General features: G+C 45.2%; 1 protein-coding gene across 1 annotated transcript in view; it reads right to left on the reverse strand.

Moving 5' to 3' along the window:
- XDH (xanthine dehydrogenase) overlaps window positions 1-25,337 on the reverse strand; it is a 73,086-nt gene that overhangs the window by 18,414 nt on the left and 29,335 nt on the right. The window contains exons 10-24 of the mRNA XM_063078064.1: window positions 23,652-23,744; window positions 22,886-23,037; window positions 21,560-21,653; window positions 19,936-20,045; window positions 16,906-17,090; window positions 15,153-15,327; window positions 13,620-13,703; window positions 11,907-12,076; window positions 9,619-9,742; window positions 7,828-7,947; window positions 7,255-7,351; window positions 6,181-6,305; window positions 5,264-5,397; window positions 4,742-4,829; window positions 3,479-3,565 (exon numbers count right to left, since the gene is read on the reverse strand). Of these exons, the coding sequence (XP_062934134.1) occupies window positions 3,479-3,565; window positions 4,742-4,829; window positions 5,264-5,397; window positions 6,181-6,305; window positions 7,255-7,351; window positions 7,828-7,947; window positions 9,619-9,742; window positions 11,907-12,076; window positions 13,620-13,703; window positions 15,153-15,327; window positions 16,906-17,090; window positions 19,936-20,045; window positions 21,560-21,653; window positions 22,886-23,037; window positions 23,652-23,744 (1,838 nt within the window). The remainder of the gene's footprint in view (window positions 1-3,478; window positions 3,566-4,741; window positions 4,830-5,263; window positions 5,398-6,180; window positions 6,306-7,254; window positions 7,352-7,827; window positions 7,948-9,618; window positions 9,743-11,906; window positions 12,077-13,619; window positions 13,704-15,152; window positions 15,328-16,905; window positions 17,091-19,935; window positions 20,046-21,559; window positions 21,654-22,885; window positions 23,038-23,651; window positions 23,745-25,337) is intronic.

Raw genomic sequence — 25,337 nt, forward strand, 5'->3', positions numbered from 1 at the left:
ACTCAAATTAAAAAATATATACAAAGCCTCAGGAAGTAAACAGAAAGTCTTACCAAAGAAATAGAAGACATAAAGAAGAACGAAATGGACATTTTAGAACTGAAAAGTACAGTAATCACAATAAATAGCTCACTGGATGGGTTCAACAGCAGAAGAGAGGGGACAGAGGAAAGAATCAATAAACTGAAGAATAATATAATACGTATATTACCCAATCTGAAGTATATGTAAAAAATCAATAGTTTCAGGAACCTGTGGGACTATAACAAAAGACCTAACATTCATGTCACTGGAGTCCTGGATGGAAAAAGAAAAAGAAAGAGGCTAAAAAAGTACTCAAAGAAATAATAGCTGAAAACTTCCCAATTTTTTCAAGAGATAAGAACCCGCAGATTCAAGATGCTGAGTGATCTCCAAACAAGATAAACCTGAAGAAATCCATGGCAAGACATATTATAATTAAATTTCTGAAAAGTAAAGACAAAGGAAAAATCTTAAAAGCAGCTAGAGAAAATGACACCTTACCTATAGGGGAAAACTAATTAGAATGACAAAAGATTTCTCATCAGAAACCATAGAGGCCAGAAGGAAGTGGCACAGTTTTTCAGGAGCTGAAAGAACTGTCAATCCAAAATTTAATGCCCAGTGAAATCATCCTTCAGGAATAAGAAAAAGACAACACATTCTCAAATGAAGGAGAACACAAAAGCTGTCCTTTATCTTCTCAGAGAGAAGAGGTATTATGCCTTAAAGAAAAAACAGAATGCTATAAAAGTTAAACAGTCTGAGAATAAAAATGAGCTCTTGTGAATTAAAACTATGAAAGCAGAAGGGTTGGAAGCAGCTTGAGGAATCTCCCCAAAACAGAAAACAATGTGATAAAATAGGAGAGAAAATACAAGAAAATTCGAGGACCAGTCCAAGAAGTCCAAACAATAGAAATTTCAGAAAGGAAGCATTTGACAAAATTCAACACCCACTCATTATAAAGACACTCATAAAATAGTAATAGAAAGAAACTTCTTCAATCTGATAAAGAGCATCTAAAAAACAAACAAAATCCTACAACTAACATTATATTTAATGCTGAAAGACTGAATGCTTTTCCCCTAAAAATAAAAAAAAAAAGGAAGGATATATGCTTTGACCACTCTTGTTCAATGTAGTTCTGGAAGTTCTAACTAGTTATTGCAATACATCAAGAAAAGAAAAGAAAAATATGCACATTGGAAAGGAAGGGGAGAAAACTATCCTTATCTACAGGTGATATGACTGTCTACTTAGAAAATCTCAAGGAATCTACAGAAGAACCCCTAACACTGACAAGTGACCTCAGCAAGGTCACAGGATACAAGATAAACACACAAAACATCAAGTGTATTTTTATATACTTGCAATGAATACGTGAACACTGAAATATAAAATACAATGCCATTTGCAATCAGTCAACAAAATACTTAGGTACAAATCTAACAATACATTTACAAGACTTGCATGCTAAAAACTACACAACACTGATGGAAGAAATCAAAGAAAGATATTAAAAATGGAGAAACATATAATGTTCAAGGATTGGAAGACAACGTAGCAAAGATGTCAATCCTCACCAGATTGATATTCACGTTTAGCTGAATTCCTACCAAAATTCCAGCAAGATTTTTTTGTAGATATAGACAGGATTATTCTAAGATGTAGGTATAGAAAACTGAGAAATAAAAAATAAAGTACTTTAAAAATAAATAAATTTATATGTAAAAGTAAAGTAACTAGAATAAAGAATTTTGAAAAAGGAGAGGTAAGCAGGAGAAATAAGTGCACCCAATTTCAAGATTTGTTATATAGCTCTGGTAATCAAGGTTGTGTGGTATTGGTGGAGGGATATTCACATAGATTAATGGAACAGAATTGGGAACCCAGAAATAGACCCACTCAACTGTGCCCAACTGACATTTTGCAAAAGTTAGAAAGCAATTCAAAGGAGCATTCAACCATGGTGCTGCAGTAGTTAGACATTCAAAGGCAAGAAAAAAAAAAAGGTTGGGGAGAGGAAGGAAGGGAGGGAGGGAAGGAAGGAAAACCCTTAACCCTAACCCTAAGTCTCACAATTCAAATGAATCATGGACTTACATGCAAAGTGTAAAACCATAACACCTTTAGAAAGATACACAGGAGAAAACTATCAGGATCTAGGACCAGGCAAAGAGTTCTTAGACTTGACACCAAAAGCAGTATTAATAAAAGTATACATTTATAAGTTTGACTTCGCCAAAATTTAAAGCTCTTGCTCTTTGAAAGATCCTATTCAGCAGGTAAAAAGACAAGCTACACAGTGGGATAAAATATTTGCAGAACACATACCTGATAAAGGACTAATTTCTAGAATATGTCTCTCAAAATTCAAGAGCAAAAACACAAATAATTCAATTACAAAATAGGCAAAAGATATGAACATGCATTTTACTGAAGAGTAAATACAGGTGGCAAATAAGCACATGAAAAGATATTCAACATCTTAACCATTAGAAAAATGTTTATTAAACCACAATGAGATATCACTGCATACCTCTCAGAATGGCTAAAATAAAAAAATAATGATAACATCGAATGCTGCTGTTGGAAATGTAAAATGGTACAGACATTCTGAAAAACACTTCGGCAGTTTCTTCAAAATTCAAACATGAAACTACCATATGACCTAGCAATTGCTACGTAGAGTATGATTCTATTATACAACTTGACCACAAAAGGAAAATCTATAAAGACAGAAAGTAGAATAGTCATTGCTTAGGCCTGGAAAATGGGAACAAGAGTGACTGCAAATGGGTACAAGAGATCATTCTGGAGTAATGGATGTTCAAAAACTGAATTGCAATAATGGTTATACAACTCTTTAAATTTACTAACAATCTCTAAATTACACATTTCTAATGATAAACTTTATGGTATGTAAAGCATACTTCAATGATCCTATTTTTTAAAAAAGCAATTCAACTCATTATTTAAAATTCAAACATCACAGAAGTGTGCAATGTAGAAAATGACAGCATGTGCCCCCTCAATACCACTTCAGTCAATGTCAACAGTTTAATCACTGTTAACAGTTTGGTGTATGTTCTTACAGACTTTCTTCATGCGTATCACTATATATATGTTATATTCATTAATTAACTAATTAATTAATATTACATGCACACAATATCACCACATTATACTTAGAGTTTTGTAACTAACTTTGCTTTCTTGGCAATATATCTTGAATGGGAAGAATGGGTTTCTAATCAGAGAAGAAATACAATCATCTCTGTGCTTTTGAGATTAACCAATGATGGGGAACCTGAAGGTGGGGACCAGTTAGGAGGCGAATGCAACATTAACATGCAAGAATTGGAGAGGCCTGTGCCTTTGTGTTCCAATAGGCTGTTGGGCATGCCCTTGCCCACCCAAGTCACCCCCAGGTGCAGGGACAGGTCCTACTTACACTCTGAGACAGATCCTGGGTGTTCCCTGCATTGCTGAAGTGATTGACCTCCAGAGCTACAATGTTCCCAGTCTTCATGAAGCCAACCTGATAAAAGGAGAGTGATTTATCAACAGTTCCCTCCCTCTGTCTACTTCTGATCCTCCCCTCCCACTTATGCTACCTGCAAGAATCAGAAAAAACAAGACCTCACACTATGAAAAACAGGTGATCTTAAGAGATCACCAAAACATAACAGGTGAAGAAGAGAGGAAATAACATCTCCCCAGTGGTGTACACTTAGCTCCTCGACCCCAGGCCCACTTGTCCCACACTCATCCTTCCTGCTGGGAAATATATTGGAGACTCCCCTCCCAGCTTTTGAGGGGAGCGGACAAAAAAGTTACACTTTGCACAAGCATGAATGTGCTTGCACATACCTGACCTTTTGATGTAACAATCAAAACCAAAAAATATAACAAAACAAAAAACCCTTTAATTTAAAGGCCATTTTACAAGTGTGGCAGCTAGCACCCCAAAAGATCAAGTTACTTTCTTTAGGCCCATGAGAATTGGGAATAAGAGAAATGCAATCCCTTTCCAGGAGTTAAATCATAAAACAAAGTCAGAACAGGTCAAAGAGGAGGTGTTCAAGGCCAGTGCATGGAGAGGGAGAGCTCCCAGGTCTATAGTGCTAGACTGCAAGGCCATGCTAATGCATACAGGGAAATGAGGCATTGGTCAGAAAAGAACTGGTCATACACAGAAGCCCATAGAAGAGGCTGTCCCCAAGAGAAATGTGGGCAGTGCCCAACCATGGACTGGCAGAGCAGGTGCCCACGCTAACAACTTGCATCTGTTCAGGCCCCTGGGAAGTTTTATCTCTCACTATAAATTATAAAGCAGTTGTTCTGATTTTTACATCAGGCCTGTGCACATGTGAACCCTGAGCCACCCTGCGCGATGGCTTTACCCTCAGTCTACTGACAAATTATGTTTCTGCCTGACTGGCCAAAGCCCAGATCTGGATCACAGCAAATTCACAGAAGTCATGAACGCCACACTGTGGCATCTCTTGGGAGGTGTTCTGCCAGCCTCCCTCACACCTCCCTTTCTAGGTTGCTGTTGCCTATTTGAATTTCTATCACTGCTATTTCTTCTTTGAACTTTACTCTGTAGTCATGCAAAAAGTAAGAGTGCAGCCCAGGGTCTCGGGACCTTCGTCCCCAGGTCTCCTTACAAAATGGCACTGCCTGCCCTAGCACAGCCCCCAACATCCAGAACCTTGTATCTGGCCAGAAAGGGATGTCTGCCACCAGTTATCAGCATGTCCTCATCACGGTCCAGCATGCAGCGTACAGGGCGGCCAGTCCTGAGGGGAGTATCAAGAGGGTTAGAAACCCAGGAGCCTTCAACACCAGCCCGTTCCATGAGTCTCAGGGGTGAAAACAGCGGGAAGCCGCCTTTTCCACCTGCACACTGAGCAGACCTGTGCCAGGCTGCTCCGCTGTCTAGACACTGTGCTGGACAGTGTGGGGAAAGTAAGGATGCGAGGTGTGTCCTCACCCTTGGGGAGCTCACAGCCAGGCAGGGGAGGTAAGACGAGGGCACATGGGTCAGAACACACAGAAACAGGCAATATTACTGCCCCCCGCCCCATGCCCAAGAGTTTTAAAAACAGAGGACTGTGAGAATTCAAAGCAGGGGAAAACTACTTTCAACATGGGGAAATCCAGAAGGCCTTCCTAGCAGAGGTGGCCTTATCCTTCCCAGCACCTGCTGGGAGAAGCAAACTTTGGAACTCACTTGTGTGCAGCCAGGGCCACCGCCGTGGACACCAACGTGCTCCGGGTCTCCTTCCCTCCAAAGCCTCCTCCCATTCTCTTCACTCGGACCAAAATCCGGTTTGCTGGAACCCCCAACATTTTTGCAACAAAACTCTGTGGGCAAAAGACAAAACATTCACACTGAGCGCATCATCTGGACTTATTTCAGGCCCGACCCAGATCTTGCCTGGTATGCATGGGCCTAATTACTGTTGTGAATTCTGAAATCCCTTGATTCAAAATCCTCCTCCCCTCCCTGTGCTGCCCCACAGTTGGTGGAGATGGGGCCCAGCACTCATCGGTCACTGCAGACTGAATGCAGACACTTGTTTTTAGCTGGAGGGGCAAGCGGCTAGTCACAGCATACTTCAGGAACTCATCCTGGCTAGCAGGGACTGGTAGGTCATGAAGGTAGGACCAGCTGCCAAAAACATTGGCAACCACTGTCACATTACAGGCAGCAGAGAAATGGGGAATATTTGAGCTGCTGCAGATAATTTAGTGGTCCCTGTAGCTACCACTTAACCCAATCCCTTTGTTGTACAGATGAGGAAACTGAGGCTGGATATGACTTGACCAAGGCCATTTAGCACTGGACGATAATAGCCAACATTTACCAGGCCCTAGTCCAAATTTTAAAACTCATCTAATCAGTACAACAACCTACCAGGCCCCATTTCATAGATAAGGAAACTGAGGCCAGGAAAGATTATGTAACAATCTCAGTGACACCAGCTTGTTGATGACAAGGTCTGGCTCCAAGCCCACTCCACTACGTCCACTCAAGGACCAGCCCCGATCTCTCTTTTCCCACTCCCCACACTGCCCTCCTGGTCTGCCAGGAAGGAGCTCCCAGTTCCCTTCTCAGCCCCTTGAGCTGACCCACAGGACACCTACCTGGGTCTTCGAGGTGTTCTGCGTAGACACAAAGAGCTCCATCTCCCCTGCCTCGCCTTTTGGGACAGCGATGGTGCAGTGAGTCTCCAGATAGAAGTGCTCTTGGCCACCGATGTGCAACTCTCCTGAGGAAGCAGTGAGATCCCCGTAGTGAGCCCATGCTACAGAGGGTGGGTTTGCTTACACAGAGAGTGCACTCTGCCCCGTAGCCTGGGCAAGAACCAACTGTCCTAGATTCCATGCCTGGGGTAGAAAACGGTCCCACAGTCTTAGCTGAGTGTCTTCCACCCCCACTTTCCACAACAAAAAAACAGAACAACTCAGAAACGCAGCAGGTGCAAAGCTCCCTTCTCACTGCAGCCAGTGGAAATCGAGGATTTCTAAAACTCTCACTGTAGAATTTTGGAAAAAGTAAAGGAGGTGTTAATCGATGTGATTGAAAAGCTGATAATAAGAGCATCTTCCAGAACTGAAGCTGTCAGGCCTGTGGGAGAGTTGGCTTCCTAGCAACATAGCAATGCACAACAGCCGATACAGAAAGCAATTCTGAAAGGAGCTATCAGCAGCCTTGTCCTGGATTGAGAGCTCTGGGCCTAATTTCACAGTGTTAGAGACAGAGGCGGCGAGAGGAGGGGAGCAGGGAGAGAAGGGGAGGGGGGAGAGGAGGGGAGAGGGAAGAGCAGGGGAGAGCGCTGACTGAGGACAGGTAAAGACGCCTTCAGGCAGAAGATGGGGAGGGTGAGGGGCCTGTGTGGTTAGAGCCCTTGCAGACCCAAGGACGAGCAGGTATCTGTGGCCATTACCTTCCCTATACAATCTTCTAAATTGGAATATGTACACTATAATCTCTCTGGAATCACATAGATCCAGCCTAGAGACAGGACAGTAGAGATTAAGATGACTGAAGCTCTTTCCCAGCCAACTAGTTACTATTTTGTTACAAACATGAGAGGGAATCTTCTGTTAGGAAATGTTTTGAAATCATTTTTCTGCTCCAGGACTCAACATGCATCTCTTAAATTTGATTCCCAAACTGGGGCCACCCCATCCCACTTCTGCATGGTGCAGCTGTACCTGAAACAACATTATCTGCTTCAGAAAACCCCTTATTGAGGTCTCCTTTCTCAATCTTCAGCTCAGATCCATAAAAGGAGTTGTTCTTTATAGCATCCTGTGGATCAAAAAGAAGCTTCAGTAACTTGGCTTTCAGGGGGAGGAAGACGCTTCTGATTAGGGAAAGAGAAGCTCCCTGGATTGATGCCTCCCTCTTCTCTTGTATGACTGCCCAGAAGCTTCACATATAGACGCAAAGGAAGCTCTCCTGTGGCCCAAAAAAATCACATTCCTCCATTTCCTCAGCTCTAGATGAACAACCATGGGTCTTGAGGAAAAGCAAAGAATCCCACAAGGAACAAGTTGGAGTTGACATTTTGGAAAGGAGGAACTCAATATGGCTGTTTGTGGCCTGAGCCTAAGATCATGAAGGAGAGAGTTTCACAGGACCAAAAGTTCCAGGGCTGGGAGGGATTTAACAGCCCATCAGCCAAATCTCTACTTGCTATTTGAATCCCCTCTAGAGGATCCTAATAAATGTGCCTCAGAAACAGGGAACTCAGTCCCCTGCAGAGGCAGCCCATTCTCATTTACCTCGATTGTGATAATGGCTGGAAGATCCTCATAGGTGATTGTCACCCCTTGAGCAGCTCTCTGTGCATGTTCTGGGGTGTCGGCAACCACAGCACCAATGATGTGCCCAACACATGTAACCTAGGAGCAGAGACAGACTGTTCCAGAACACAAGGAAGCTCCTCATGAAGTCAATTACAGAATACCAGCAAAGCTGCTCAGGATCAAAGCACACTTCAAGAATGATCTGGGTCCTTTCCATTGCCTTATCCTACTAACTGAAGTTATGTGCCTTTTCATAAGTGCTTAGAATCAGGAGACCTGGAATGGGATTTAGAGATCATTAGGATCAGGATGGCAAACAGATTTCACCTCGAGGGCCAATTCTGATTACTTAGTACCGGCAGCCTGTTGAAGAGCTTCACAGATAGAATGTGGCAATAGATTAGTAATGACTGTCATGAGCAGAACGGGAGAGATGGCACCAGGAAGTGAACTCGTCAATTTGGACCTACTCCAACATCCTTGGTCTTCACAAGACGAGACAAAGACCCAGGAGGCAAGGTCGTGATTGGCTAGTTACCAGATCATGATTAATCTTAGGCCCTGACTCCTGCTTTTATTTTCTTTCTACCACACCACTCTCTTTGATGTCCTATTTCTGAGATGTATACCAAAAGCTTCTCAAAGGCTGTAAGCATGTCATATATTTCATCTAGAGGCCCAAAGGCAGTAACTCCCAAATGCTGGTTCTTAGACCTGATGACCCATGAACAAGACTTTTATTTTCAACTTATGGAAAAACGATGGTTGCTTTCTTTTCTTTTCTTTTAACAATTCATTTCCATAATCGCCTAATGGTTCTCTTTCAGAATTAATTTTTATCTAACATCCCCCCAAAAAATAAGCAACAAAAAAATCATTGTCCAACTCACACTTTAGAATACGAGGTTTCTGACATGGGAACCGATGCAAGTCTCTGAATTTATCTCTTGAGGATCCAGTCAAGTTGCTGACTTAGTTGGTTAGTGCAGTGGTGGTAAACCTGGCTGCTCTCACTAGCCATAATGCCAATAATGCTCTTGGGGGCTCTTAAAGTTTGTAAAGCAATTTGTTCTTCTACCAAATGCTCTCCTTGAGGGGCCCTTGTGTCTCATAGTTGTGGTTTTTTGTTCTCTCCTTCACTTTTACATCAATAATAAGGTGAATTTACCCTTCAGCAACACCTACTCACATCTAATTTTCAGCGTTTGATCTGTCCTGGAATTATAAAATGACCATCTGAGAATTATCCTATGAGTAAAGTATAAGGATTTTTGTAGTAGCTGTCTTACATAGTTGGAAAGTTTTTGTTGTTGTTGCATAATTCCATATAATTAAAATCAATAGATGAACTTTGATATAAGTAAATTATCAGGACAGATAGTGGTGTTTTCTGGTTAGTTTGTTTAATGTATTCTTAGAACACTACGCAATACTACCACTGTTAATGTATTCTATTTTCTTTTAATAAAGGAATTTAATGTTGTATCTTAAGAACCCAATTGCTAATTAAATTACATTCACCAGCCTTGTTTTATTGCTGCTTTGGAGTCATCCTACTCTGTACAAACAGCAGCCATGCTTTACATAAACAAGTAACATGTTTTATCCCTTTACGGGTTGTCTTGAATACTGGCCAATCGGATGATGACCATGATGTATGCAAATGTACAATCTTTCAGGATTAGGGATTTGGAGCAATGAGCACAAACTAAAACTTTAATGCTTATTCCATTTACTTTACTTCCTGTAAAAAAATACAAGACATACCTCATCCTTTGCAAAGACTGTTTCATCGTCACAAATGCCAGTTATGTTACTCCCAGGAATATCACCAGCTGAGAGGAAGCAAACAAACCCTGGTACCTCCTTTGCTTTCGAAGTATCTATGGACCTGCAGGAATGAGTAATGTGAGAGGCCAAGTGGGCACACTGAAGCGGGAGACCTGGCACCTGTTGGGATAACCTGTCCTCATTTTAATGGGTTTTCCTCCACCCTATTTCCTCTCTTCTCTGCCTTCTTTTCTATCAGATTCTAATTCAGTTCTATTTTATTCTGAAGGTAATGATTAAATGCTTACGACATGCAGGCCACTGTGCTGCTGGGGATGTAAGAGAGTAGGATCTTATGCTATGCCCTGTCTGGTCTCCACATTCACTCATAGTGAGCAGCATTTATTCTGGAGAGCTCGGGCATAAACCCACACCACCAGCTAACATTATCCAGAATCAGCACATTGGGCCCTTGCTGTGCCACTGATCCAGTGCCCCTGAACATCTTCACACAACCAATTTCTCTCGCCACACTAACAGTGCTATCCCAGGCATAAGTAGGCAATACAGACCTCAAAGGGAGAATGCCTGGAGAGCTTATCAGTTATAACAGTCTAAACTGTTTACTGATCACTCCAGCCCATGCCCGTATGAGGAACTAGGGTAGAGGCACCTCAGAGAAAGGTAGGGACAACTGCCCTGACATAGCAGCCATCTTCCAAACAGTTAATCCTCACAAGAAACCCTGAAAGTAATGATCACTAACCCCATTTTACATTTGGGGAGACTCAAGTTCAGGGAAGTTAGGGAGCTGGTCCAAAGTCACTCAGCCAGAAAGCAGCGTAACAGGGATTAGAACTGAGGTTAAGTTTTGCAGATGCCCACGTCAGCGCAGCTTCTGCCCTTCCACGCTCCCCTCCCAGTGCATGAAGCCCGTGGACAACCTGCGTGCTGCAGGCACTACAGTGTCCATCCCTATCCTACTTGGGTGGAGGCTGAGTGTAGACAGTGTGGGTCGTGGTACTGTCAACATGGGCTCAAGACAAAGGCGAAAGAATGTATCCCATAGCTGATACCCTTATGAACTTAAACATTTTTTTTCAGGGACCTGGAAAAGTTTATTTATCTGTTAGATTTTGTCTGTGTCTGGCTCACCATTCCTGGAGGCTGTCTCCAGGCTAGGAGCAGCAACAGAAAAGATGAATGAGTGACCAGGAGACCAGATCCCTAATCCACGCAGTGGCAGGGCCTGAGGGAGGGTTTTTCCTTAGCTGTCTACTCAGCAGGCCGTGTGTCTAATGCCCATCAGGTGATGAAGTTCACAGTCTCTGGCTTGAACATCTAGAGGCAGCACAGCCCAGCTGTTAATGCTGCTCAGCTTCAAACTTCAACTCTCCCACTTACCTACTGTGTGGCCTGGGGTGGCTAACTACCCTGTTTGTGTCTCAGTTTCCTCATCTGGAACAGGTAGATAATAATAGGACCTGCCTATAGGGTTGTTGTGAGGAACAAATGAACCAATATAGGTAAAAAGCTTTAAACCAGGTTGTGACAAATATTAAGTGTCATATGAGTGTTAGATGATGATGATGATGATGATGATGATGATGATGATGATGATGATGATTATAGAGGTGGCAATTCTTGCTGTTCAGGCTCTCCAAGTTCCATAAACACATATAAGTGACCATTCTCTACTAGGTGTTTTGTGGCCTCTATAGCTAATCCTCACACAAACACCATATTGCAGATGGGGAAACTGAGAACTTAAGGACACAGGCCCAGATCTTTGCTGCTAAGCACTGGAGCAGGCATTCAGTCCTAGGTCTGTCAGACACCAAAGCCATGTTCTTCCCTTTAGTGCTAAGTCAAGTTCTCCTGAAATTTTGCATTTAAATGTAGCCCAATATCCAAGATGCAAATCTAACCTGGTCCTGTTAAGAGCTTTTCAGCAGCTCCTTGTTGCTTTCTGGGCCAGGTGTGGTCTCTCTGTTCAGAATACCCAGGCTTAACTAACCCAGCCTCTGTCTGCCTCTTTAATGCCAGCCCCCCCACCCTCCCAGGGGCAGACCTTCTCCAGGCACCAGGGAGCCCCTAATCCTCCTGCTCCTCTCCAGACTGTGGTTTTGTGATGACTTCCCGCCTTCCTCTCTAGACTGGGGAGTCCTGGAGGAACCTCATGATCTTTGTACTTCGGTGCCTGGCAGGGTGCAAGAAGTCTGGTGCGTGCTCCCAGCGCCCTCCTCTCGGAGCACCACCAGCTCGTCCACCGCAACTACACTCACTTGATCATGGCGTGGGCCCGGGTGCTGGTGACCAGCCGGAGAGACAGCTCATTCTGGTAGCGAGGGATGTCGTCACAGTACACGGCCTCCCCGCAGGCCTGCAGGTCCGCAGCCAGGTGGGGCAGGGGCCGGCCCACCATGTCCTCCTCGGACTGACCCTCGGGCACCTCCTGGAACAACACAGTCACCAGTCAGCCTGAGCTGCTGAGGACACTGTTCTTCTACAGGACCAAGGGACACTGGGGAAGGGTAAGAATGGAGGAGGCAGAGAGGCACGGGGTGAAGGAAATAGAACGGCACATGAGAAGCAATTGATAAAATGGTTGTGGTGTTATTATATACAGGAACAACAATAAAAAAAGGTGAGCCTAAATGTCCATTAATTGGGGACTGGGTCGTGCTACACTCATGCAATGGAGTAGCATGCAACCGTCAAAACGTGCTTCTGAGGAATTTTAATTAGAAGGAAGGAATGCTCATGTTAAAAACAAGACACAATGTGTGTGTGTGTGTGTGTGTGTGTAATGATTCGAATTCTGAAGGAAAAAAGAATACATGCTGTCAATACAATATATGCATGTTCATATATGCATAGGAAAAATGGAAATAAGTAAACAAAAGTATAATAATGATTTTCTCTTGAAGGTGGAATTTTGGGTGATTTTTATTTTCTTCTATATACTTTTCTGTATTTTCCAAAGTGTTTTAAAATTAATTAATTTTATAACAAAGTTCTGTTTTTTATTTGTTTTTCAAATTAATAATACTAATGTCTAATATTTATTGAGCTTTTACTGCACGCCAGCAACTATTTAAAATATATTTTATTAACACATTTAATCCTCAAAACTATCCTATCAAACAGGTATCATCGTTATCCATGTTTGCATCATTATGCGTAGTTAATTTGCCAAAGAGTCACAGAGAGGGTAAGTAATTTGCTCAAGATTACACAGTTACAAAATGGCAGAGTGTGGATTCAAATACAGGCAGTTGAGTCCCAAAGATCGGGCGTTGGACCACTACACACTACTGCAGGTATTACCAAATTGTGGCCTGCAGGCCAGATCTGGCCCGCTACCTGTTTTTGTAAATAAAGTTTTACTGGAACACAGGACACTCATTCATTTACACATGAGGTGTCTTTAAAAGCTCATGGAAAGATTCATATTCTCTCTTAATTCCAGTTTTCCACGAACTTTTTGAAGTACCCTTGTATTGCCTATGTCTGTTTTTGTACTACAATGACAGAGTTGAGAAGTTGCCATAGAGACTATATGGCCCACAAAATCTACAGTGTTTCCAGGAAAAGTTTGCTGATCCTTCACTTAGTACCTCTCAAAAAGTTGCAGTTGATAGAAAGGTTTTGGGGGGGTGGGGGGTTTTGTTTGTTTGTTTGTTTGTTTTTGCATGCTAAAACAACTTCTGGCTTTGCATATTAGCCCCACTGAGGAGCCAGAAAAGACAAAATGGAAAAAAAAAAAGAACACTTTTTCTTTAAGGAACAGGTGCAGATGAGAGTCTAATTCCAAGAGAGAAATTTAGGAAAGAGGGGACATAGCTACACTGACGTCAGTATGATTCCATTTTCTTCACTGGATCTTTATGCACCTGCATACAATTCAAGTTGGTCATTCACCAGTGATCGACCACTGATCATATGATGTGGCCTGCAAAGGCCCCTGATGCTAGCTGCACACCATCTGTACTCACTTGGAAGAGCTGGACATTGGCCGGAGGGTCTTTCTGAAAGAGTAAAGTGGCACTGGCAAAGGTGGGGTCCAGTTTTCCGCACTTCTGTGGAGGTAAGACAACAGAGGTGATCAGGACTATATTTTGATCATTGATCCCTTCCTTGGTTGTCCCCAAGTGATAAAAGTGACAACTGTTCCCCTCATCCCCTCATTTCATACCCCTTTGAATACTAGCTGGGTCTATCTCAACATCCAGAGGTGGGTTTGGAGCTCAGTGTTTCGTTAACAGCCTCAGCTTCATCTCCAGCCACCCCTGCACACTGCAGAGTGAATGCTTTGTACTTTCTCCAGCACACCAAGCTGCTTCCTTCCTTCCTGCATGTATGCATGCTGCTCTCTCTGTTGGGAATATCTTTCTCCCCCAGCCTTCCTGGAAAAATCTTCCTCACCATCCTCAATTCCATGGGAAGTATTTAATGATATGAAAAATGTTCACAATATAATCTCAGTGGAAGTAGGGGAGATATAAAACTCTGTAGGCAGCCTGATCCCAAATCTGTTTAGAAAACAATATATCCAGATCAAAAGATAAGATGATGATGGATATATTGATAGATGGATGGAAGGACAGAGAGAGAGAGAAAGAGATGGGGCAGACAAACAGTATGACAGACAGATGGACAGATAAATGTGGGAGGAAGATTAGAGGAATAAACCAAAATATTAGCATTGGTTTTCTCTGGGATCTGAGAGTAGGAATAATTTTAGTTTTTCTTTATACAATCATGTACTTTTTAAGTTTCCCACAGTAAGTCCTAATTACTTTTATGATCAGAAAAAAGAAGTATTATCGGTGTTTTTAAAGGAGGGATCTGGCTCTGCCATCCCACATCTGTGAAGCCCTCTCCTGTCTCCCTCCACACTCCATTTCCTCAGCTGGGACTCTAGGGTGGCCGTGGCTGGCATGTTCTCCCCACACTTGGCCGCTCCAGTGCCTAGCGCAACTTGGCTTATAGTTACAAGCACAGTAGTGGGTGTTGGTGAGCACAGCTCAGGAGCCGGGCCCCTCAGCCAGCACCCTCTTCTGAACGCACACCGTGTGCACTCCACGCCTCCTCGTGGCAGCCCCACCTGACATTCTCAGTCCCCTCTACTTTCTCATCACACTCTGTGTTCCCTTTACAACCTTCAAAGCCACTGTCATATCAGCTCTGCTGCTACTGTAGAAGGATCATGTGGTCCGCCTGCCCCTTTGTGCAGAAGTCACAGCGGAGACGTGGAGAGAGTCGTCACTCTTCAAGTCCTCGCCGTGAGGTAACAACACAGGCAGTGCAAGAACCCACATCCCTGACTCCCAGCCCAGTGCTCAGCCTCTCATTTGGCCAGTAGCTCCCATCTCTCTGGCTCCTGAGCTGTGTCCCTGCTACCTGCTCTTCTGTCCCCAGACGTGCAGAAGAGAAGAGCAAATTTACCACCTAGACGAGCTTTTGCAGAGAAACCTGCAGAGAACCATGCTGCAGAGAACCTGTGCCTCGCCCGGCCCCACACTCACATCCTCTGGGTTGTCTTTGCCCAGCTTCTGGAGCACTGTCAGGTAGAACTTGAAGAAGAAGCTGAGGGCGAGGGTGCGCCGGTACTCCACCATGCCGCCGGGGGCATCGGGGGACAGGTGCAGCTCCTCTGCCAGCCCCGCACACACGTCCTGCAGCAGCTCCTCCTTCCAGAGCCTGCCAGGGTACAGGGCGTGGGACAGGGCTCACATCTGGCCCTCCCAATCATTTTGTGTAGAGCAGAGCAGCAGGGCATTGGAGTCATATGGACCTTGGTTCAAAATTGGCCTCAGATACTTAGAGTTACAAACTTTAGGCAAGTTACTTAACATCCTTGAGCCTCAGGTTTCCCCTTCTTTAAAAGTGGATACAGTTTGTAAAAGACCATAAAAATAATAATAAATTTATCGGGTCCATACAATACACTAGGCAATGTCCTTAAGTGCTTTATAAGAATTGTCACTTTTAATTTAAATTAAGTAACATAGTAGGGAAAATTCTTATACCCATTTACCAATGAGAAAACTGAGGCATGAGGAGATTAAATAACTTGACTTTCATTACCCATCTTGTAAGTGTCAGAACCAGAAATTGGAACCACGGAGTCAAACTCCAAGCCAAGCTTTATTGATCCTATGTGATTATTGTAAGGATTATACAGGATGATGCCAAGGAAGTACTTGGTTTAATTGCTGCCATATAGTAGCCATAGTAATAGTAGTAGCAGCAGTAGTAGCATCAATACTAGTAATTGCAGTATTAATAACAGCAGTCGTCATAGCAGCAGCAGCAATACTACTAGTTATAATACTAGCAATGGCAGCAGCAGTAATAGTGGTAGTGGTAACAATAGTAAAAGTAGTAGTAGAAGTAGTAGCAATTGTAGTAGAATAAGAAGTAGTGTAATGTAGCAACCTCACCAGTAATACCAGTAGTAGAAGAAGTAGCAGCAGCAGCAGCAATACTAGCAGTAATAGTAGTAATAGCAGCAGCAGTGACAGTGGTAATCGTAGTGGTAACAGCAGCAACACTAGAAAGTAGCAAAAGTGGCAGTAATAGCAGCAGCAGCGAAAGCAGCAGTGATAGCACTACTAGTAGTAATAGTAGCAGCAGCAGTACTAGAAGCAATAGGAATAGCGGTAGCAGTAGTAACAGTAGTAGGAGAAACAGCAGTAGTAATGGTAGTAGCAGCAGTAATGCTATTAATAGAAATACTAGTAGTAGCAGCAGTAATTGTAGTAGGAGTAATAGAATTAATAGAAGAGGCAGCAGCATTAGTTGCAATGGTAACAGCAGTGATAGTCACAGCAGTAATACTAGTCATAGTAGTGATAGCAGTAGGAATAGCAGCAATGACAGTAGCCACCGTAATAGACGTAGCAACTATAGTAACAGCAGTAGCAGTAATGAGTAGCTGTAGTAACTGGAGTAGCAGAAGCAGCTGCAGTAGCAGAAAGAGTAAGAGTAATATTAGTTGTAGCTGCAGTAACAGTGGTAATGGCACTAATAATAGCAGCTGCAGTCGCTATGGTAATAGCAGTACAGCAGCAGTAACACTACTCGTGTTAATAAAGCAGCTGCATAAGTAATAGCAGCAGGATTCATGAGTAGCTGTGGTGGCTGCCCTGGTAGAAGCAGCCGCGGTAGTAGAGGTGAAATAGTAGTAGTGGCAACAGTCATACTGCTCGTCCTCAGTCACAGTGGCAGTAGCAATGACAGTGGTCGCAGCAGCTTCATCTCGCTGTCAACTCTTACTTGGCCAGCTGCTTCTGAGTGGTCTTGAGGGCTGAGATGGTTCTGTCGGCCATTCCGCCATAGCAAAGGGCCAGCTCCTTTACCTCTGTGGTTCCTGGCATGAATAGGACTCTCATGCCTGTGGTCACCTTGGCAATGTCATCTTCTCTCCGGGAGGCCTGCTTGAAGGCTGAGAAAAACTCACCCTAAGAACGAACAAAAGTGCCTGTTTTCAACCTTGTTTTGCAAGGACGGAGAATAGCGAACCTGAGGCCCGGGGATGTCAGGGGAGTGAGGTGACGATACCATCGCTAACCAGCAGGGGGAGCTGGTCTCAGGAATCAAAGATCAAGATATGCCTGACTACCACGTTTTTAGAAGTCCCAGATAGCATTCCCAGAAGCTGGAAAAGGGTTTAGGATTTCTCCCTGTTAGTCAGGAAAGCTGAGAGTCAGGGACAAAGGAACATTGGGTGGTCTCCACCAAACAAGCAGCTGGGGAGGAGGAAGCATGCTTTCACAAAGGTTCCTCAGAGCCCCCATGTCTTCCCCACTGTGGTGGCCAGTGTCAGGCCACCTGGCTTCTCTGGGGGCTGTGCTGAAACCTGCTGGCCAGGCTGCTTCTCCAGCAGAGACAGTGCGATGCCGAGGCTCTTGGAATCACACCTCCGGCTGGTGGCCTCCCCAGGTGCTCTCTCTGACTTGTCGCCCACCAGGCTATTGGCTCCATTTAGAAATCCTGCTTCTTGCAGGAAAGTATCACACAATGAAACAATTGCTGCCTCTGTGCTTTGAACACACCTTTCCCCCTGGGTCTGAGCCAGGGCCTGTCTTTGGGGACAGGAGTGAGTGCGAGTTACTTTCTGGGTAAGAACCATCTGACTTCAAGTCCTTTCTGTGTCAGGTTCCTCTTGAGGTTTGAGCTCACCCTGGCATTGCAGATTCTGACAACACCAAAGGCAGGAAGTTTAAGGGAAGAAGATCTACTGGGAAAAGCACAATGAGGCCCACTGTTAAGGCCCCCAAATGGCCATGAGCATTCCTCTGAGGCCACAGAGGCCCCTCCACATGACAGAGCTAGTTCAGACTCCTGGGTGTCAAGCATTGTCGTCGGCACTGACCCTAGAACTTGAACTTGGTTCTTGAGCAGAGTTTCCAGATGTTCACACCCAGGACTGTGCCAGTCCCCGGTGACATTTCAATGGGGTGCCAGGAACTGCCAGCGTCAGGCTGACCACATCTTATTTGAGAAAACTTCCTAATTCTGAATACTAAAATCTCTTTTCTGTTAAAAAAACTATGCTTATGTTAATGACCACACCTGGCAAAATGAAAACTGGGTAGTGTTTTGCCTGTTTTCTCTCCCTTTCTCCACTCGTAATTTTAAAAAAATTTTACTGGTCTGTGAAATTAAATTCAAAGCTCTGGGAATCACGTTCAGGCTGGAGCTGCTGGGTGCATGGAGCAGGAGCCAGCAAAAGCCACAGCTGTGCCCTTCGGATGAAGTTGCTTGAAGGTGGCAGGGGAGAACAGGGCCATGGTGGCCCCCAGGCCAGCAAGACCACTAATAGGGTTCCTGTGGACTCACACAGGACTGAAGAGCCACAACAACTGAAAAAAAGGAGCCACTCAGAGGTTGGTGAGTCATCGCAAGGGACCGGTGCATGGCCCATCCCATGGGAAGTGTTTGCAGCACGGGTGGTGGGGGAGATGGGCCCACTGGGGGAACACTGGGGCACAGCAAGGACAGCTGATCTGTACCCTAATAAATGAAGGACCACTCAGAGGAGACTGATCAGGAATATAGAATTGCATGGGGTGCGGTTTGATGAAAATACTCAGGCCCAGACCAGAGTTTCTACACAACCCAGGTGCACTGGATCTCTCAAGAGCCAGAAGTACCCATAAGTCAACCATTAAAATCTGAGCTGCACAAAAAGCCTTCCCTAGGGAATCAGCAGCAAAGCAGCAATTTAGCTCAACCACAGAGCTCAAGTACTTGTTCCCACAGGAAGTTCCCCCATTTTAGAAGTAAGCAAAGGACAACAAATTAGTTTAAATGGTGGGAACAGCAAATAATCAAAAACAGAAGTGAAAGAAAAAACAAAGTACCCACAACCAGAGACAAAGTTCCATATTAACTAGTAAAGGTCTTATTTCACCAAAGAACACCTATAACACCTAGAAGGACAGGAAGTCCCCTGGGCGACCAAACCAGAAAAGGGAGAGGGCCGGGGGCCTCAGCCATGGCCCCTGACACCCGCACCAATCCAGAGGCTGGGGGGTGAGGGTATTGGCCATACTCCCCGACACCCACAGCCAGCCCAGCAGTGACCACTGAGCTGCCATAGGAAGCACCCTGGGCTCTCCCAGCTGGGGTGGGGGGGGCCTCAGGCCTTGGCCACATACCCTCAACACACACAGCCAGCCCAATGACAACCCTGAGCTGCCACAGGAAACACCCTGGGCCTCCCAAGCTGGGGTTGTGGGAGGCCAAGGGCCTTGGCCACGCCTCCCTGACACCTGCAGTCAGCCCAGTGGCAACCACTGAGCTGCCACAGGAAGCGTCCCAGCCTCTCCCAAGCCAGGGTGGTGGGAGGCCAAGGGCCTGGGCCACACCCCCTAACATGTGCAACCAGCCCAGCGACGACCACCAAGCCACAGCAGGAAGGGCCCCAGGTTCCCAAGCTGGGATGGTCGGGGGTGAGGGCTTTTGCACACCCCCCTGACAGCTGCACCCAGCCTGGCAAGCCCCCTGGTCTCCTCTGTGGGAATGAGGGGGGTGCCACAGGCCTCAATCCCACCCCTCCTCCTTCCTTTTTCTTCCATCCCATTTCCTTCCCCTTTCCCCTCCCACTCCCTCCCAACCGCTCCACAACAACATCCTAGAATGTAAAAAATAATAATAAAATTATGTTTTCTTTAAGAAAAATGTCAATATTAAAGTTGAGAGCTGCTAACGTTGGTCCCCAAGGCAAAAGTTGGCCCCTTGGCTGGATCCTGGAAGTAGGAATAATTTGGTCAAAGCACGGACCAGCTCCTGACATCTCACCATCCTGCTGTAGGGGATTTCTATGGTGAGCAGTATCTCCTCCGGCCTTAGCAGGGTCTTTCTGTAGCCAGGGAAGAAGGTGTGATCCATCTGAATAGTTCTCCTGGTGCCTGTACAGAGATGAGATGAAGAGGGACCCTCGTGAGGGAGAGGCTGCGGACCACGTTGGGGGCAGAGGACAACCCACCTGTGGGATTCTTTACTCTGGTCTCTGACACCCAGAGTCAGAAAGAGTGACCAGCACAATTGGAGCCAAGTCCTCCATCTGGAATCCTTAGCAATGGTGTGATGGTGAACGTTTAACAACCAGATCTTCAGGGGAGGGAAAAGGCCCAGATCAGAAGCATTTGCCAGTTTCTGTGGTGTAAATGCTCCCACCACAGCCACTTTCAAGCTACCAAAGTGACATCACTGAATGTGAAGTTGGGAAGAGGGCAGCAAAGAGTTAAGACAGCAGCCCTGAACACTATCCTCTCTCTGCAAGGCCTGTTTACAGGGTTGACCCTTGACTGACATCTGGGAACTTGTATTTCACAAAGTTTCCCACCGTTCCATGATAAGAGTGACTCACTGTGCCTAAACTGTACAAACAACACAGTTATGCTGAGCTCCTGCTTTCCTTCTGGGAATTCTGACTTTTGGTATGTGCCAGGCAGAGGCTGCCTGTGTGACCAGCCCCCAAGAAAACTCTTGGTGCTGAGTCTGTAACAATCTTCCCTGGTAGACAGCACCTCACAGGTATGTCACAACCCATTGCCAGAGGAAATAGGCATATCCTGTGTGACTCCACTGGGAGAGGGCTCTGGAAGCTTGTGCCTGTTCTCTTCCAGACTCTGCCCCATGCACCTTTCCCTTTGCTGATTTTGCTTTGTGTCCTTCTGCTGTAATAAATCATAGCCATGAGTCTGACTTTATGCTAAATCCTCCTAGAAAACCACTAGGTCTTGGGGACCCTCTGACAAGGCTGAGATGCACAGTAGTGCATTATTGTAGAGCATCTCCACTGTACAGATACGATAGATGTTAATAACTTCATGAGCAGAGATAATAGTAAAATGAAGTAATTAGGAAGTGAACATTTTGAGTATTTATTATTACTAGCTGTCTAGTTTCATAGTCTGTGCCCTGTGCATCCCTACCCTGCAATTCATTGTCTGGAGAGGAATAGGGTTGGTTCATTAGGGGCAAAGATCAGAGAGAAAAACATCAATATTAAAGTTGAGAGATGCTAACATTGGTCCCCAAGGCAAAAGTTTTGAATATAATTTATTTCATTTCAAGTGTATATCATTTAATTTTTAATAATGGTCGTGTTTAACATACAGCTCACAGAATTCCTGAGAATCCAACAATTGGCAGTAGTGAGCCAGTGCATTCTGGCCTCAGCATACCACAGGCTAAGGCATCCAAGTGGCAGATTTTGTTGTGATTTCTTTATAAAGGAAAGGTCCAGCTCTCCTGGCCCCCAACCTCGCTGCACCTCCTTTGCAGCTTCCCTGGATCCAAACCTTAGGACAACTGGGTTACTGAACTTTGGGCTCTGCTGTTCTAGAAAATGACCTATTTGGTGAGACTTTTCTCCCCCAAGTCCTTCTTTCTGGACCTCTTGCTTCAGGCAGCTCACCTCTGGACACAAGGGTCAGCTTGGCCCCGCTGGCCATGAACACAGGGTTGAGGTCGGAGATGGGGCTGGCAGTGATGATGTTCCCTCCAATGGACTAGGACAAGCAGAGAGTGTGCCGTGAGAGCCCGCCCCAGGAACCCTTGCTCACTCGTGCTCCCGAACACAAGGAAGGTGGGGGGCACCTACCGAGGACCTGCACCCCCTGTAAACACAAGACCGGCATAGTAAAAACTTGGGCCTTCAGAAAAAATGTGCAAAACTTGAAATCAGAACACTTGGCATGGGAACCCAGCTCTGAATCTACCAGGCAAGCTCCTTTAAATTGTTTGTTTGTTTGATTTTTACCCAACCTTTTTCTGGAAGGATTGAGGTGGTTTATCACAGAGGCCACTGAATTATTAAAATGGAAATGGAAGATAAGGATCAAGGAAAAAGAGGAGGGAGACTTAAGGTTGAACAATTTGCTCTGTTTCGATCTGAACTTCTTGGCAACTTGGCAAAAATGTACAGAGAATCAGATACAGAATTCTTATTATTAGGAAAGAGGAAGAAAATCAGTTGCACAATGAAAACAAAATCCTTCCTAGAAGTAGATTCTAGCAGAACTAGGAAACTCAGTAGAGATTTCTGAGTTTATACTTCCTCATCTATAATCAGAAGTGGCAGGTGCTAGGGGCAGGGTGAGGGAATTGGGAGTTGGCGGTTTTGTTCCATTTTAATTTAAAAACAATAAAAAAAATAGAATGGAAGGAATAGCTTTCCTCTGAACACCATAAACTGCTTTGAACCCAAATGGCACAGGGTGTGTGAACCACTTGCAAACTGGGGTTTTGGGGGCCAGACTGAATGCCGATTATGAACAGTCGGCAGCGGGGCTCTGCCTCTGGTTCTCTCCTAGATTCTGAAAGGAAACCCCTCTCCCAATCTGGCTTCTCCCTAACACATCTCTCATTCACCTATGACAGTCTTGGCCAAGTTCAGGAAGAGGGAAGCAGGAAGCCATATCTCTCCAACCTCAGGGCTAAAGACGAAGAGAAAACGACCGGATGTTTCTCAGAGTGGCCCACAGACCACCTTCATCAGAAGCACACAAGGGGCTTGTTAAAAACCTGGTCCTGGGCTCTATCCCAGACCCACTGTCTCAGAATCTCTGAGGTTAGGGCCTAGGAATCTGCATTTTAATAAGCAACCCTCCTCCCAGGCAATTCTAAGCCCTAAAGTCTGAGGCCCACTGGGCTAAAAATTGGGAGTCCGCAGCAGGTCACCCTGCTTTCTGATGCAAGGCCCCATCCTGTGGGCCTTGCTTGCATCTGAACAGAGACTCACCGCCACAGACTTGACTTGCTTCCCAGCAAACCAGCGCAGCTGCTCCAGGACTCCTCTGAACACCTCTGTGTTTTGGGCAGGAAGCTTAGCAACTGCATGAACTAGGGTCTTTTCCATACAGCTCAAGGTGCAAGCGGCCCCAAAGGTGATACCTGGGGACATATACATGTTCAGAATAACAGCAATCTCCATTAAAGCTCAGAAAATGCTTTCATATATAGCTGCTTGAAGCTTCACAGCAACCCAAGCAAGGTTGAATCAGGACTCACATTTTTAAATGGTTGAGGAAATTAGTCTCAGAGAGGTTAAGAAACTTAACCAATGCCACACAGTTAACAAAAGAGCCAAGACCCAAGCCCAGGCCTCTTGATCCTACAGCTGATGTCCAGTGGTTTTCAACTCAATAAAACCAGAATCTCTAGGGCTGAGGTCTTGGTATTTTTTTTAAAAAAACACCCAAGCACTCCCCCAACCCAATGCTCTCCCCCACATCCCCCACCCCATGAGTGATTCTAATGTGCAGCCAGGACTGACAGCAACTATTGAAAATCTCACAGCCTCTGGCCCACTGGGACTCTACCATGGCGCTTGGTAGAGAAAAGGCAATGAAGGGTGTCCCCTTCCCCCGACACCTCCTAGGCAGGGTAGCAGAAGCAGGTGGCATCCAGAGCCAAAGGGGAGCCCACCCTGGCACCTGCCATCCCCCCTCAGGACCCACCCCCAGTATCACAGCCCCTCTGTGGGCTCAGGGCAAGCCTCCCCATACCCTCGGGTCCATGCTCTACTGAATTCAGCTCCGGGATCCAGGCTGGGCAGACAATCACGGGAAACAGCTTGTTCTTGAACTTCATCTCAATGCCTTGAGAGAATCAAGAAGCCTGGAGTTAAAGCCTGTCGTTGTTTCGTTAGGGCAGCCTCAGCAGTTTTCCCACCATTACACAGAGGATATAGGACATACAATCATAACATGCTCCGTGGGTGTCTCAGGATGAGGAAATGCAGTGGACAAGGTGTGGGATTAGGCACAGTCTCCAGACTTTCAGCCCTAAAACTCTTGTCTTTCTCTCTCTCTCAAAGAAATCTATCCAAATTAAAATGAAATGAACTTGAACTCACCCGTGTGTGTGTGTGCACGCGTGCATGTGTGCAACAGCAGCATGAGAAAACACAGGGAATTAAGGTATGTTGTGAACTCTTCTAAGCACTTTACCTATCTTAACTCATTTACTCTTCACAATGACCCTGTGAGTACTGTGATTGTCTCTGTTTATAGATGAAGAAACTGAGACACAGAGAGCTTGGGTTTCTTGCCGAAATCACACAGCTAAAATAGACAAATATCAATACTTGAGCTATTGTTAGTGTTAAGGTATAATAGTAATAAAAACACGAAAGTCTAACATTAAAACAAAAAAGAAAAATAGGAGGGAAAACCTCATATCTGCCTTCCAGTTCCCAGTATCAATCTGAATTCTTCGAGGTGTGTGGCTTTTGCGGGCCACACATCTGTGTCCAGTTTCTGTCCTTCCTGACTGATCATGTCAGAAAGCTCTGCAAAGCAGACAAGCCTCTGTCCCTCAGACCAGCTGCATGGCACCTCTCTCAGCCCCGCCATAGGGGCTACAGATGGGAAAGGTTGAAAAAGAAATGCCTGTGTGCACCCCCACCCCAGGTGCTGTCTAGGATTTTGGAAGGGGGGTCCCAGGCTTTGAGAAGTCTGGCTTGTTTGAATATCAGCTCCCAGGACAAAGAGCACAGACTGAAGTAGTAAGTCCTTGCTTGGCAAAGTTTTCTCTATAACCTCCTTCCCCAATACCCTGTACTGGCTGCGGGTGGTTATATTGTTGGGATCTGTGCGTAGGACAGATGGAAGTGTCTTAAGAAATTATTTCCAAATGCAGAGCCTATAAAATCTTTGTGAATTCATTTCTCTTTGAATCCAGGGCATGGTATGACTTGGGTTCAGGACATGATATGATTCATGGCAAAGAGCATGTCAAGTGTCAAAGGATCTACTAAGATTCTTCCAGCCACCTTAAATCATGCTACCCCTGGACCCTAGGGCCATGACTATATGGACCATGAGTCCTGTTTAGCCACAGTTATCAGAGTCACATCACTTGAAGCCCCCCTGCTGCCCCCGTGTGTCCCAGAACTACAGCTGGGGCTTCTGCTCTGTATCTGTGCTCACAAGGGCCAGCTGTGTCCTCCATCAGCACTGAACTGAGTCAGGACCCTTCTCTGCGGCTGAGAATCCAACCAGAATCCAGGAGAGAGGGGCTCCTTCCAGAACCAGAGCAAAAAGTCTTCCACAAACTGGACTTGACTGCTTAAAAGCATACCACGCCCGCCCCCCACAAAACCAGAGGCACCTCTGACATCTCTCCCTGTCTCTTAAAGCACCAGGGCTGAGAGCTGCACATCCTGAGCCTTTCTGGCCTGTTCAACTATT

The sequence above is a fragment of the Cynocephalus volans genome, chromosome 14 (assembly GCF_027409185.1).
Source record: "Cynocephalus volans isolate mCynVol1 chromosome 14, mCynVol1.pri, whole genome shotgun sequence".
Taxonomy (NCBI): domain Eukaryota; kingdom Metazoa; phylum Chordata; class Mammalia; order Dermoptera; family Cynocephalidae; genus Cynocephalus; species Cynocephalus volans.